The sequence below is a fragment of the Argentina anserina genome, chromosome 2, assembly GCF_933775445.1.
Source record: "Argentina anserina chromosome 2, drPotAnse1.1, whole genome shotgun sequence".
Classification (NCBI taxonomy): Eukaryota; Viridiplantae; Streptophyta; class Magnoliopsida; order Rosales; family Rosaceae; genus Argentina; species Argentina anserina.
In genome coordinates this window covers 26,635,766-26,650,847 of record NC_065873.1, presented here as the reverse complement: position 1 = coordinate 26,650,847, position 15,082 = coordinate 26,635,766, and the positions used below count along the sequence as shown (strand labels likewise).

Here is a 15,082-nt window from a genome sequence, read left to right as displayed (position 1 = left end):
GGGAAAAAACTAAGCTTGGCTTGGCTACCCAAGTGACACACAATGGTTAAATCGCTCACAGTGAGGTCCAAAGGATTTCACATCTGGATACCTTCTTCAGATAATATACAGTATTAGAATAAGAACTCGATAAAGGTTGGACAAGGGAGTAGTCCAGTTTCTCTTGATACCAAATGAGAAAAACAAATGGGACAGAAAAGAAAACAAAATAGAATCATAGACATGAAGTAGAGATAAAAACAATGATCACGCAGAGAATTATATGAAGAATGGACTTTGAAAATAATGTTTTACAGCTAAACAAAGAAACATTAACATTATGGAATATGTTTCTAGTACATAGAAGATATCATTACAAATATATAATAATCCAGTGACTCCTAGTGCGTATATACTATCTTGATAGGGTCCAGAACTAGCTAGATAGTTTTTTTCACAATATGATCGCTGTATTACTGTTAATGCTACTGCATATCAACAATGCAGTATCAAATGCCAAGAAATACCAGACATATATCATCCAGATGGACCATTCCTACAAACCTGCATCTTTCTTAACACATAAGGCATGGCATTGATCCACCTTAGCATCATTAATGCGGTCATCCTCAGAAAAATATGATGAGAATAACATGTTCTTGTACTCATACAACCATGCCATGCACGGCTTCAGTGCAAGGCTCACTGGAACTCAACTGTCGGAATTGGAGAAATCTCCAGCTCTTGCCACATACCCGCAGTTATTTCTTGAGCCGCTGACAACACACAGCCCCAAGTTTCTTGGACTAAAACACAAGATTGGCATATGGCCAGCTGCAGCTTTTGGCAAAGATGTGATTAGAGGTACGATCGATACTGGAATTTGGCCAGAGAGTGATAGCTTTAATGACAAAGGAATGGCTGAAGTTCCACAAAAGCTTCAGCAGGGTTGTGACAAATGTGGGAGAAGACACATCAATTTACCGAACAATTCTACAAGTTCCTAGTGGAATGAGGATAACAGTAGAGCCTAGCACTGTAACATTCACAGCAAAGTATCAGCAGCAAGGTTATGTTTTGAATGTAGAGATCGACAACGATGCGCCAGAGGTGACCTATGGTTATCTCAAATGGGTTGATCAACATGATCACACAGTATCAAGCCCCATAGTTGCCCTTTATAACTAGACGACATTATCAGCATATTGATCAAGTGCATGTTTTACAGAATCAGAAATATTATGAACAACATATATTTCAGAGTTTACTTGTTTCCAAAATTCATCAATTTAAACAGCAACAGTTGCCAATGATTCAATCAACAATGTATACCTCAAAGATAAGAAAGAAAGTTACAGAATCGAATCGAATCTTTCGAAAGGTGAGAAGCCAAACCTGAAGTCTTCAAGCGTTTAAATACTAACATTGACTGCTTCATTTGTCTGCCTCGTGCTCTTCTTCATAGAAAGTGACAATGGCAGCCGTCGGAGGATTTGTTCACCTTGAAAACCGATGGGAGAACTCTGATACGGGCCGAATGCACCTTGAGCCCAATAAAGCTTGTTTAAGGATACCGGCCCAAAAAATTATGTAATCGTAAATTATTTGTTCACCTTAGTTTACTGCGCACATCTTCACATATTTTTGAATAACCTAAATTATATCAAACCATATAAATACACGGTGGGTCTTGAAAGTCAATTATTTCTAATAGGTAAGATTTTCCGATACCTTTTCTCTGCAGTTTTTTTTTTGTAAAGGTTAGAATGGGCTGAAATCTTAATGAGGTGTAATGGTTGAAGGTTGGGAAAATCTTTAAAAAATACTACTATTTCGATACCTACCTATGATCGGGCCGGATGGGCCTTCTTAGTACAAAGCTGGGCTAAGCTCAATACATATAATATCATCCTAACAGCCGAGGTCTATCGGAAGGAAACGAAAACCTAAATCACCAAACTTCTTCATATGGAACCCATTGCGCGTGACAAGCAGCTTCCCCTCAGAGAAGATGTGTGCGAGAAAAAGCCAAGGAGTTCGGTTCTTCAGCCCAATTACTGTAAAGAAGATGGTATGCTTCTTTCCGTTTTTGTTTTAGGGTTTCAATGTTTCTGTGTTCTGAATTCCTTTTATAATGAATTCAATTGGATTTCATTTGATTTTCGCTTTTTATTTCAATTTGTCCTCCTGTACATTGCTTCAGGGACTGTGAGTCAATTATGTTTCAATTTGCGGTCGTTTTCGATCAATGTCAAGTAATTTTTGAGTTTTACTGTTTTATGATGCATAGACATTAAGGTTGATTTTGCTCTTCATATTGATTTTATCTGACAGTATAACTCCTATCAAATAGCAAGTTTGTGACTATAATGAATCCCCAATTTCAGATGGAAGGCATCGCGCATGACAAGCTTTCTGAAGATATGCGCATGACAAGCTCTCCTTCAGCGATTCAAGTTATTGATGGAAATGAGTGTATAATTCCGTTTTTATTTTAGTTTAATGCCTCTTCTGTGTTTTGAATTCATTCGATTATGAATTCAATTGAAATTCTCTTGGGGGTCAGTCTTCTGATCTGTGGTGAATTCAATAATATATATAAAAAAAGTATGTTTGGTCAAATTCCCTTGCATTCATATCCGACAATAATACCCATAAACAGCTACTGTGGAACTTAGTGAACAACACTTGGCCATTTAAGGCGCATTGATGGGACAGGTTCGAAAATACTGCCGTTATCCCGGTATGATTTTGTTTTCATTTTGCTTTGCTCGGACTAAGTGTGTTCTATTAGTTAAAATTACTGATAGATTAGATTCGATACCACATGTTTTGGGGTGACATGAGCTGTGTTGTTCGTACTAAAATCACTATCTAGTGTTTTGTAGTCAGTCAGGTTTTTGGGTTTCACACAATATGATATGCATTAGGGATAGCATATTTAACAATACCTGTGTTCTCTTTGCAGGGCTCCAGTTCGGTGCCTGCCCTCCTGGTGCGCTTTTTGTGTTTTTGTTTATGATTGATCTGCATATATGAATCATTCTTTTTGCTATTTGTCTGATAAATGATTTGCAAAACTTGCAGAAGATCGATGTTTGATTTGTTCCTTGGATGAACACACTTCATCGGATTGTCCGTACGCGGTTGAAGTCCCCAGCAAGAATGCAATTGTTGGCATTGGTGCTGATATAGTTTGTAAAGTTTGTGATGGTTTGTTTTCCAGGGGGCGCGCCAGGCTCAAATTTTGTACTTACTGTCTGATCTTTGGTGAACACTGCATAAAACAGTGCCCGCGCTACGCTCTCGATCCTAGACTGAAGTGTGAGCAAAGAGAAGAGAGGCTGTGTTTCCCTCCGGTGCCACCTCCTCAATCCTCAATCCTCGGCTGATGTTTGAGCAGAAGGAGGTTATGTTTTCCTCGACTGATGTTTGAGCAGAAAGTGGTTGTGTTTTACTCTGCTGCCACCTTCTTGATGCTGCCATCTTCTCGATCCTCAGACTGATGCAGTGCTGTTTGAGCAGAAAAAGTTTGTGTTTGTTAAGGGAAGAATCATAAACTGGAATGAAAAGGATACAACTAAACAAGAGCAATACTTCAACACGAACTTCAAAATCCAAAGGAAGATGGAATCTTCACCATAGACGAGATGCCTCTAAGAATTTTACATGTTGTAGTAGTTTAATTATTATTAGAATTGATCAATCCAACAAAAAAAGAATGTAAGGTTTTACAGTTCTAAATCTAGAGAAGCACAAATTTGATGGGAGCTCATCTAAGCTTGCTTCCCAAATGCCACACAATGCCCATATCGAAAATGTGGATACCTTCTTCGGATACAATACAGTATTAGGGTAACAACTAAAAAAGATTGGACAAAAGGAGCGGTCCAGTTTATTCTAAATGCAAAAGAACACTAATGAGTAAAGGCCAATGCGATGAACAAATTAACCATTCCGGTGCAAATTGAAGACAGCAAAATAGAATAATAGACAAGTTGACATAAAAACAATGATAACGAAGAATTTTGTGGAGCAGGACTTAGAACATATCGTTTCACAATATAAGAAATAAGTATTTTCATCGTGAAGTATGTTAATTTCTTGTACATAAAAGATATCATATACAACTATATAACCCTGCCGACTCCAGTACATATAATAGACCACCTTTGCAATTATAGCTTCCAGGGCTAGCTAGCAAGGTTTCTACAGTATGATCTCTTTATTACTGTTAATGCTACTGCAAATCAACAACGCAGTGTCGAATGCCGAGGAATACCAGACATATATCATCCAGATGGACCATTCCTACAAACCTGCATCTTTCTTAACACATGAGGAATGGCACCGATCCATCATAACATCATTAAAGCGATCATCTCCTGAAGAACGTGATGAGAACGAGATGTTCTTGTACTCGTACAACCATGCCATGCACGGCTTCAGCGCAAGGCTCACAAAAACTCAGCTGTCAGAACTGGAGGAATCTGCAGCTCATGTTGCCACACACCCGGAGTTAATTCTTGATCTGCTCCCAACACACAACCCCAAGTTTCTTGGACATGAACAGAACTATGGCGCATGGCCATCGGGATGTTTTGGCTGTCGTGTGGTTATAGGTATTATCGATACTGGAATATGGCCAGAGAGTGAGTTTTCACAATCGTTATAATGTAAAAGCTCCAGAGAGGTGGAAAGGTACGTGTGAAAACGGAACGGCATTTAGTTCATCTCTCTGCAACGGAAAGCTCATAGGGGCTCGATCATTTAGCAAAGGGCTCCAAGCTGAAGGCCTGAAAATCCCACCATTTGACTATAACTCACCAAGAGACTACCGTGGTCATGGAACTCACACATCATCAACTGCTGCAGGTAATTTTGTGCTTGGTGTACCTCAATATGGCTATGGAAAAAGCTCCGTAAGAGGAATGGCGCCGCATGCGCATATTGCCATGTACAAGGTGCTCTGGGGAGCAGAATCAGGAAAGAGTACAGCTACAGATGTGCTAGCTGCCATGGACCAGGCAATTTCTGATGGAGTTGATATCATATTAATATCTCTTCGCATCAGCCTGGGAGAGACTCCCCCTTATTTCAATAACGTCATTTCCATTGCTTCTCTTTCAGCAGCTGAGAATGGAATTGTCGTTGTCTGTGCCGCTGGTGCTCCAAACTCGATATGCAATAGAGCACCCTGGATCACAACTGATCGTAGTTTCACTGCAACAATGACTCTAGAAAATGGTTTGACAGTTGAGGGGACATCATACTTCCTAGAGAAAGTTTACATCACTGATGCACTGTTGTACTATGGCCTATGGGAAAGACAATGTGAGCAAAGCAATGTGCTACACTGGGGCATTAGATCATAATGAAGTTTCTGGGAAGGTAGTGTTATGTGAGAATCCCGGCAAGAGACAGGTAGACCTTGAGGGACAAAAGGAAGAAGTAGAGAGAGCAGGTGCTTCTGCTGGAATCTTCATGACGGATAAGAGGAAATTAATCTTGCTTATTGATCTTATTACACAATAATCATCTATATATACACATATAAAGTGTTCTCCACTACATATTCCACTACCCGTGATTTCCTCCACTATTTCTCCGTTCACCTACTACTCTCCACTCACAGGATATGTCAATTTTACATCCAGACGACTGCACCATTCCGGCTATGATTCTGCCATTTGCTACAGGTGCCTTGCTTAGAGATCATGCAACACAAGCCGATACGACCAAAATAAAGAGCATGACATTTGATCACACTGCAGCCAAACCAGCACTCCAAGCGGCAGAGTTCGCTTCAAGAGTAGTAGACTCGATCACTAGCGGTATTCTAAAACTTCTTGCCCAAGGTCTCGATATGCTGCCTGCAATGAAATCTATCAAGCCATCCATGAAGGGAAGAAATGACAATATAGTGACAGATTATGCACCAGAATCAGGGACATCAATGGCAGCACCCCATGTCGCTGGGCTAGCAGCATTCATAAAAGCTGATCAACGTAAACCAGGATGGAGCCCAGCAGCCATCCAATCAGCAATTATCACCACAGCATACGCGGTTGATAACAGTGTCATCACCGTGCAAGAACAATGGTCTGGTCTTCTGGCCACACCATTAGACTTTGGAGCATGCCACCTCAACCCAGGAAAGGCCATGGACCCGGGACTAGTGTATGACATCAATGTGCAGGACTACATTGACTTTCTATGTTCCGAGGGGTACAGTGACAAGCAGATGAAGGCAATTCTTAGACGAAACCAATGGACTTGCAGACAGCCCCCCACCGAACTAAACTACCCCTCTTTCATGGCCATCATAAACGGCACAGACTCTCCGAGAATCAAAAGCTTTAGCAGGGTTGTGACACATGTGGGAGATGACACTTCAATTTACCGAGCAATTCTACAAGTTCCTAGTGGAATGAGGATAACAGTAGAGCCTAGCTTTCTCATATTCACAGCAAAGTATCAGCAGCAAGGTTATATTTTGAATGTAGAGATCGACGACAGTGCTCCAAAGGTGTTCTATGGTTACCTTAGATGGGTTGATCAACATGATCACATAGTATCAAGCCCTGTAATTGTCGTCAGTAACTAATCGTCATCATCAGCATATCCATCAAGTTCAATAGTACATGCATTGAAATGAACATGTATTTCAGAGGTGAAAAGCATCACAATTCAAGTGCACAATAAGCAATTAGTACTGGTTATTGATATGTTAATCAATTTAATGACAACACCGTATACGTCGAAGATAATAAAGAAAACACATAAAAGATATTTTCGAAAGGTGAGAAGCCTTCCCTAAATTCCTCAGGAGACTGCTTCATTTGTCGTAGTTCATAGCAAAAGCAAAACGATGGATCTGTTACCTCTCTGATAACACAATAGATTTTTTACATCATCATTGTAAGTCTCCCTGCTTCCCTAGGAGAATTATAACTGGCGATCTAATGTTTAGATTTTGTTTGGATCATAGGATGGTGGTTAATGAAGGGCTCTTTAAGAAGTGAGGGATAATAGCCTGTAGCACAAGATAAAATTTACTTTTAACACGAATTGGATCGATTTACTGAACTTGGAGGAATCTTGTCTTGCATCTCTTACTGGAGTAGTAAAAAATTAAAAATTAGCAGCAGCACAAATTGGAGCGATTTTCTTGATGAGATCCTTGGACTCAATTATTCTTTCTCCAAAGTTTCTCCGACACGGAGCACTAGTTAAAACTAGACATTATTTCCATTTCAAAAAAAAAAAAAAAAAACTAGACATTATCAAGACGATGTGTACGTCGATCCCCTTCTTAACTTGACTGCTACTCCTAACTCCTAAGTCCTAACACACAATCCTACCATACATTTTGTGCTGAAAAAGATTACTTCTTAAAGCTTCTAATCCGATCAAGACGCGTTGTTACTTAATTGTTCATCTGCTAGTACCGGGATAGAGTCATACGAAGATCAGACTATACAAAACTATGATGTGCATACAGCTAACATAGTCCTCTTATGTTTCTTACATCTATATCAAGACTTTCATATTCCTTTTGCTTTCTCTATTGGTATATTGAGACTATCTCAGCTCTTTACTACTTGGATTTGTCTACCTACCTGTGTGGAAAATGTACAAGAACTCAAACTTATGGAAACAGAAGAGGAAAATGTAGTAGGTAGAGATAAAAACCCAGGCTAATAAATGTTACAATTATGTAGGTGAGTCAAATCCTCTCCATAATAGTAATGCCCTGACTCAGCTCTTAGCCTTTCTCAATGATTAAACCCAATTAACACATGCTCCATGTCTATAAATCCTTAAACCCACGTTACTTCCATATCCAATATCCACAGTGACACAACAAGAAAGATGAGTTTCTACAATATGATCCCTCTGTTAGTGTTTACCCTACTTCAAATCACCATTGCAATTTCATATCCTGCAGAATCCCAAACCTACATCATTCACATGGATCATTCTCAAAAACCTTCGTCTTTTTTAACCCACGAAGCATGGCACAGGTCTATCTTGACTTCGTTAATGTCATCTTCATCTCTGGCAGATCAAGGGAACGAAATGTTGTTGTACTCATACAACAATGTCATGCATGGTTTCAGTGCCAGGCTCACAGCCTCTCAACTTTCCGAACTGGAGGAATCTCCAGCTCATGTTGTCACGCATCCGGAGACTTTTGGCAAGCTCTTGACAACACACAGTTCCAAGTTTCTAGGACTGAGACAAAACTCAGGCTTATTACTTGCTTCCTCATCTGGCCAAGATGTGATCATAGGCATCATAGATACCGGAATATGGCCAGAGAGCAAGAGTTTTGGCGATCAGGGAATGCCTGAAGTGCCGAAAAGATGGAAAGGCACATGCGAGAATGGAACAGAATTCACCCCATCTCTCTGCAACAACAAGCTCATTGGGGCTCGATCCTTTAGCAGAGGCCTTAAAGCAGCAGGACAAAGAATCTCCACAAAGTATGACTTTGATTCTCCACGAGACTGGTTTAGTCATGGTACTCACACTTCATCAACAGCTGCAGGTAATCATGTGCCCGGCGCAAGTCATTTCGGATATGCAAAAGGCACGGCAAGAGGGGTGGCGCCACGAGCACATGTCGCCATGTACAAGGTTGGCTGGAACAACTCAGACTTTTATGCTAGTGATTTTCTTGCAGGCATGGATCAGGCAATTTCTGATGGTGTTGACATAATGTCACTGTCTGTTTCCTATGACGTCGTTCCTTATTTCAAGGATCCCATTGCCATTGCTTCTCTTTCTGCAATTGAAAGTGGCATTGTTGTTGTCTGCGCCGCTGGAAATACGTGGGGTGCTCCGAACTCGATAAACAATGGAGCACCATGGATCACAACAGTAGGGGCCGGAACTCTTGACCGGACCTTCACTGCAACACTGACTCTGGAGAATGGTCTAATAGTTGAAGGAACATCATACTTCCCGGAAAGTGTTTACATTACTGATGTGCCATTCTACTATGGCAAAGACAATGCGGCCAAAGCAAAATGCTACGATGGGGCACTGGATCACAAAGAAGTGGCAGGAAAGGTAGTCCTTTGTGATAATACCATCGAGGGTCCTGATAGTAGTAGCAGGGTCATATTTCAAATTGCGGAGGTGGAGAGGGCAGGTGGCCATGCCGGAATTTTCATGTCCAACCACTCATTTTTTGAGCCAGAATTCTTCACCATTCCTGCTATAATTGTTCCAATTGCTACAGGGGCCTTGATTAGAGAATATGAAACGCAGGTCCATACAGCTAGAGTAAAGACCCTGAGTTTTGTGCACACAAACTTGGGTACCAAACCCTCACCAGAAGTAGCGGAGTTCTCTTCAAAAGGACCAGACCCGATCACTCCGGGTATTCTAAAACCAGACATTCTTGCTCCAGGAGTCAATGTGCTTGCTGCAGTTATACCAAACAAGCGATGCATGACAGTAAACAATTATGATTTTGTGACAGATTATGCACTAGACTCAGGAACATCAATGGCGACACCCCATGTCGCCGGAGTGGCAGCTCTGCTTAAGGCTGTTCACCGAGAATGGAGTCCAGCAGCCATCCGATCGGCCATCATGACCACCGCATACTCAACTGACAATTCTCACACCAGCATACTATACCAATTGTCTGGTCTTCCTGCCACACCTTTAGATTTTGGTGCAGGTCACATCAACCCCAATATGGCCATGAATCCCGGACTAGTCTACGACATGGATGTGCAGGACTACATTGAGTTTCTGTGTACTCAGGGGTACAATGATAAGCAGATGAGAGCAGTTACTAGAAGAAGCCAATGGAGTTGTAGACAGTCCCCTGTTGAACTAAACTATCCTTCATTCATGGCCATCTTCAACAAAACAGACATTCTGAGGACCAAAAACTTTAGCAGAATTCTGACAAACGTTGGGGAGGACACATCAGTTTACCGAGCAATTCTGCAAGTTCCTACTGGAATGAGGATAACAGTAGAGCCTAGTACTCTTACATTCACCCAAAAGAATCAGCAGCAGTGTTTTGTTATGAATGTAGAGATTGATAGGAATGCTTCAGATGTCATCTATGGTTATCTCAGATGGGTTGATGACCATGATCACATGGTATCAAGCCCTGTAGTGGCCATGAATAACTAGTAGTACGCATTCATCATTTGCAGGTTTAGAGAAAAATTAGAAATAAAATGAACTAGTGGTGACCAGTGTTTCAGTTGTTAAATATAAGCAAGCATTACTTTGTTAGTTTGTTATGATATATAATATGTTCTGTCTTCCTAAAAATAAAATAAAAATATAATCGTGAACTTCACATTGTCATTTCTCGATGAACAGTCTAACACAAAAGATTAAAGTATAACAATTTGAGCTGCAGCATTTACGGCAGAAGTCTATTAGCAAACACATGCAGGTTGGATTTAAGGTCTAGTAGATTGGGACCGGCCTGCACTAAATATTTATCAGAACTCAAACATATTACAATAAAACCTCTATAAATTAAGGATGCTGTTAAATGTACCTAACAAATTTCTTAACATACCCCGCCCTATTATATTTTGTTCAATATTCCCAATTTATCCTCTGAAAAATACACTAGACACCCAGCAGATAGTTGTTGAGTTCAGAAATAAAATAAACCCGTGTAAGCTTCTTGGATTATGAACTTCTTGTTGTTCTTGATCAAGTAACCCAGGTAAAAACTTAGTTGTTCAAATTCAAACGTTAGAACTTGTTGTGAGAGGGATCATTGATCATTCACCTATCAAACTTCTCAATATATCAGATTGTCAATCAAATTACTTTTGTTTCCCATCCCTCAAACTAATGCCTTCATCAAGAAAGGAGGGAGAAAGATATTTCATGATAAATGGATCTATCATATATAATTGTAACCTCATTCTGTCATTCGTGCACTATCATATACAACATGTTAAGAATCATGTATTATCATTTCTCATATACTCACTTGAAAGACTAGATTGAGAAACAAATGACTTCAGACCAAAAAAGAGAGAGAAACAAATGACTGTTTTAAATCAATTAAATTTGTTGGTGCATAAGTAGATGATTTCATCCCTCTTAGTTTTCTTTAGAAGAAAATTTATTATTTTAGCGAGATATTAATATATCAATAAATTAATTGATAACTTATTAATAATAAATATTTTATTTCACTTTTTCGAAGATTTGTTTTTACTTTTTGTTTAAGCACTACAATATTAGATTTATCACGGATATCGTTATTCAAAATATTATGTTGTCCGATATATTGTATTATTTTATTTGATGATAATTAAATAAATAAAAAAATTCAATAAAATCCTCATAAATGTAAAAATTATTATATAAATTATGTCAGTATTAATTTATATATTCAATGAGGTCTATATGAATTCTCAAATTTTAACAAAATATTAATTTAGTACATTAGGCCTGAGTCGGGACCGAAAAAAAATATTATTTTAACGAACTTATTAATTAATCGGGTATTAATTTAACGAGATTTTACTGTATAAAAAAACACAAAATATAATAATTTGGATGAGGACACCTGTCCAAATTCTCCAGAATAGAAATGAACGGATTTAACAAATGCATGTAACCAATCTTTTAACGCAAACAAAATCCAACATCACTCATAATCAACAATATGACATAGAGGAAATCGAGCAAAAGAAATTATATCAATTCAACATGTATGAACTTTGAACATATCGTTCAGCAATTAAACAAAGCCGCATAAGATTATCCGACATGTTCTTATAGTTTATACAGTTAGCAATATCATTTTTGTATAAATTTACTTCCGTATCTCGTATACTTTGCTATATCTAGAAAGATGGGTTTCCACCCGATGATCTCTCTGTTAGTGCTTACCATACTGCAGATCAACAATGCAGTTTCAAATGCTGAGGAATCTCAGACATACATCATTCACCTGGATCATTCCCACAAACCTACGTCTTTCGCCACCCATGAATCATGGCACAGGTCTCTACTGTCATCTTCGTCTCTGGCTATTCAAGAGAACGAATTGTTGTTGTACTCATACAGCCATGTCATGCATGGCTTCAGTGCCAAGCTCACAGCCTCTCAACTGTTGGAATTGGAAAAATCCCCGGCGCATGTAGCTACATACCCCGAGTCTTTTGGCAAGCTCTTCACAACACACAGCTCCAAGTTTTTAGGCCTACAACAAAACTCTGGCTTATTGCTTGCTTCCTCATCTGGCCAAGATGTGATCATAGGGATTATAGATACTGGAGTGTGGCCAGAGAGCGAGAGTTTTAGTGATAGGGGAATGTCTGAAGTGCCAAAAAGATGGAAAGGCGCATGCGAGAATGGAACTGACTTCAGCCGATCTCTCTGCAACAACAAGCTCATTGGGGCTCGATCCTTTAGCAAAGGCCTGAAAGCAGCAGGACTCAAAATCTCTAAAAAACATGACTTTGATTCACCAAGGGATTGGTTTGGTCATGGAACTCACACTTCATCAACAGCTGCAGGTAACTATGTACTTGGCGCAAGTCATTTCGGATATGCAAAAGGCACAGCAAGAGGGGTGGCACCGCGAGCCCATGTTGCCATGTACAAGGTCATTTGGGAAACAGACGCATCAGCAGGAATGCTTGTAGCTAGTGACGTGCTTGCAGGCATGGACCAGGCAATTGCTGATGGTGTTGACATAATGTCACTGTCCTTAGGCTTTGACTTTTTTCCTTATTTCAAGGATGTCATTGCCATTGCTTCTCTTTCTGCACTTGAAAAGGGAATTGTTGTTATTTGTGCTGCTGGAAATGACGGGGAGTACAATACAACATACAATGGAGCACCCTGGATCACAACAGTAGGGGCCGGCACACTTGATCGCACCTTCACTGCAACATTGACTCTGGATAATGGTTTGACAGTTGAAGGAACATCATACTTCCCGGAGAGCGTTTACATTACTGATGCGCCATTCTACTACGGCAAAGACAATGTAGACAAAGCAGTATGCAATTTTGGGGCACTGGACCATAAAGAAGTGAAGGGAAAGGTAGTGATCTGCGATAATTCCACTGACACTGATGTGAAAGGGCAAATGAAAGAGGTAGAGAGGGCAGGTGGTTATGCTGGGATCTTCATGGCAGATTTCACATCTGTAGACCCAGAAGACTTCTCCATTCCTGCCATCATTGTTCCATTAGCGACAGGGGACTTGATCAGAGACTATGCAACACAGGCCAATACAACTCGAGTTAAGAACCTGAGTTTTGTGCACACAAACTTGGGTACCAAACCCTCACCAGAAGTAGCGGAGTTCTCTTCAAAAGGACCAGACCCGATCACTCCGGGTATTCTAAAACCAGACATTCTTGCTCCAGGAGTCAATGTGCTTGCAGCAGTTATACCAAACAAGCGATGCATGACAGTAAACAATTATGATTTTGTGACAGATTATGCACTAGACTCAGGAACATCAATGGCGACACCCCATGTCGCCGGAGTGGCAGCTCTGCTTAAGGCTGTTCACCGAGAATGGAGTCCAGCAGCCATCCGATCGGCCATCATGACCACCGCATACTCAACTGACAATACTCGAAAGACCTTACAAATTCAAAGGTATCATCGTCCCGGAACGCCCTTGGATTTTGGTGCAGGCCATATCAACCCAAACAAAGCCATGAACCCTGGACTAATCTATGACATGGACGTGCAGGATTACATTGAGTTTCTATGTGGCCTTGGGTATAATGACAACGAAATGAAAGCTGTTATCAGACGAAGCCAGTGGCACTGCAGCTCAAAAGCTGCTGACCTAAACTACCCTTCTTTCATAGCCATTTTTAATGGAACAGACTCCCCTAAAGCCAAAGACTTCAGCAGGGTTGCGACAAACGTGGGGGATGATACATCAACCTACAGAGCATATTTAGAAGTTCCGAAAGGGATGAGGATTACAGTACAGCCTAGTATTCTAGTATTCACAGGCAAGAATCAAGAGCAAGGTTTCACTCTGAGCATAGCGGTCGATAGTGATGCCCCAAGTGTTATCTATGGTTATTTAAGATGGATTGACCAGTATAACCACATAGTATCAAGCCCTGTAGTAGCAATTATCAACTAGTTGATACAAAATAAACCTCAAACACAAAGTAAAACAAATTAAAACGTGTTTCCACTCGTCTCTAACAGAATTGAGAAGCACCATGCTTGTCATGTCATCACCTCATCAAATACACATACTGTATAGCTGTGAGAAGTAGGCAGAGCAGCGTGGACAAGTCTTTTTCCTGTGCTGTTCTTCTTACTACCTGTATTTATACAGCATCTGGAAAATAAAGTATTTTTCTCTTAAGTATAAAACAAAAGCTGAATGTCAAATGTTTTGATGTTCAGTCCAAAAGTGAAACAAATAACAAGAACTCAAAACCACCAACATTTTCAAAGTTGGGTGCGGGACCTAATGAGGAATTGGAAGAGAAAGCCAGAAGGTAAAAAAAACAGAAGAGAAGGTCCCATAATAACTTTTGCATTGAGACCAAAACACAAAGCCAGCATAACGCATAACTGAGGGGTCCAAAGTTTCACCCTTCCGTGAATTCACTCATAGCTGTCAAGGTTTCTTGTACAACAAAACAGAGTCCCACACCCTTCAAGCCAAAAGTTAACAAAATCAATTGCAATCCATACCTGTGAACTGTAGGACCCGAAAGTTATTCTAGTTTTGCCTAAACATAGCAAATCCTAGTATAAACTATATCTCCCTAGTTGTTTCAGTGGATCAAAAGTTTGATAATATGATTTATGACTAAAGAGCAATAGAAACGCACCGACAGGAGAAAAAGATTCAGAGTTTCAGACCATATGATGCATATGATGATGCTTGAAGACACAGAGAAGTGAAATGATCTATTTATACTGAGATAGTTATACAACAGCCAGTGGGAAAAAGCAGAATGGAATTCTAGTTATTCAAATTACATCAAGAGAAGAGAACAAAATGCTGGACTCCAAACTCATATTGACATGACTAGCTACTATACAGGAAAGTAAATAACGGTTGATCTAGATCTAGACATGGGCACATGAGTAA

The 15,082-nt window shown here is 40.0% G+C and overlaps 3 protein-coding genes and 1 pseudogene across 3 annotated transcripts; all 4 read left to right on the top strand.

The window, feature by feature from the left end:
* Window positions 1-440: 440 nt before the first annotated feature.
* LOC126784283 (subtilisin-like protease SBT3) lies at window positions 441-6,586 on the top strand (annotated as a pseudogene).
* On the top strand, window positions 1,925-3,683 carry LOC126785258 (uncharacterized). Its single transcript, XM_050510887.1, has 4 exons — window positions 1,925-2,050; window positions 2,367-2,722; window positions 2,948-2,974; window positions 3,067-3,683. The coding sequence occupies exons 2-4, from the start codon at window positions 2,689-2,691 to the stop codon at window positions 3,369-3,371; spliced, it is 366 nt and encodes a 121-aa protein (XP_050366844.1). The 5' UTR covers window positions 1,925-2,050; window positions 2,367-2,688; the 3' UTR covers window positions 3,372-3,683.
* Window positions 6,587-7,854: 1,268 nt separating the features above from the next.
* On the top strand, window positions 7,855-10,143 carry LOC126784282 (subtilisin-like protease SBT3). Its single transcript, XM_050509756.1, has one exon. The coding sequence runs from the start codon at window positions 7,855-7,857 to the stop codon at window positions 10,141-10,143; it is 2,289 nt and encodes a 762-aa protein (XP_050365713.1).
* Window positions 10,144-11,842: 1,699 nt separating this feature from the next.
* Window positions 11,843-14,294, top strand: LOC126784281 (subtilisin-like protease SBT3). The gene has a single exon (XM_050509755.1). It carries the CDS (start codon window positions 11,843-11,845, stop codon window positions 14,111-14,113), a length of 2,271 nt encoding a protein of 756 aa, XP_050365712.1. The 3' UTR covers window positions 14,114-14,294.
* Window positions 14,295-15,082: the final 788 nt, after the last annotated feature.

Bases quoted from the DNA above. Each gene is read 5' to 3' on its own strand.
- LOC126784281 (XM_050509755.1), top strand. From the start codon at position 11,843: ATGGGTTTCCACCCGATGATCTCTCTGTTAGTGCTTACCATACTGCAG.
- LOC126784282 (XM_050509756.1), top strand. From the start codon at position 7,855: ATGAGTTTCTACAATATGATCCCTCTGTTAGTGTTTACCCTACTTCAA.
- LOC126785258 (XM_050510887.1), top strand. From the start codon at position 2,689: ATGGGACAGGTTCGAAAATACTGCCGTTATCCCG. The intron at 2,723-2,947 runs GTATGATTTTGT...TTCTCTTTGCAG, and splicing joins AAAATACTGCCGTTATCCCG to GGCTCCAGTTCGGTGCCTGC. The intron at 2,975-3,066 runs GTGCGCTTTTTG...CAAAACTTGCAG, and splicing joins GTTCGGTGCCTGCCCTCCTG to AAGATCGATGTTTGATTTGT.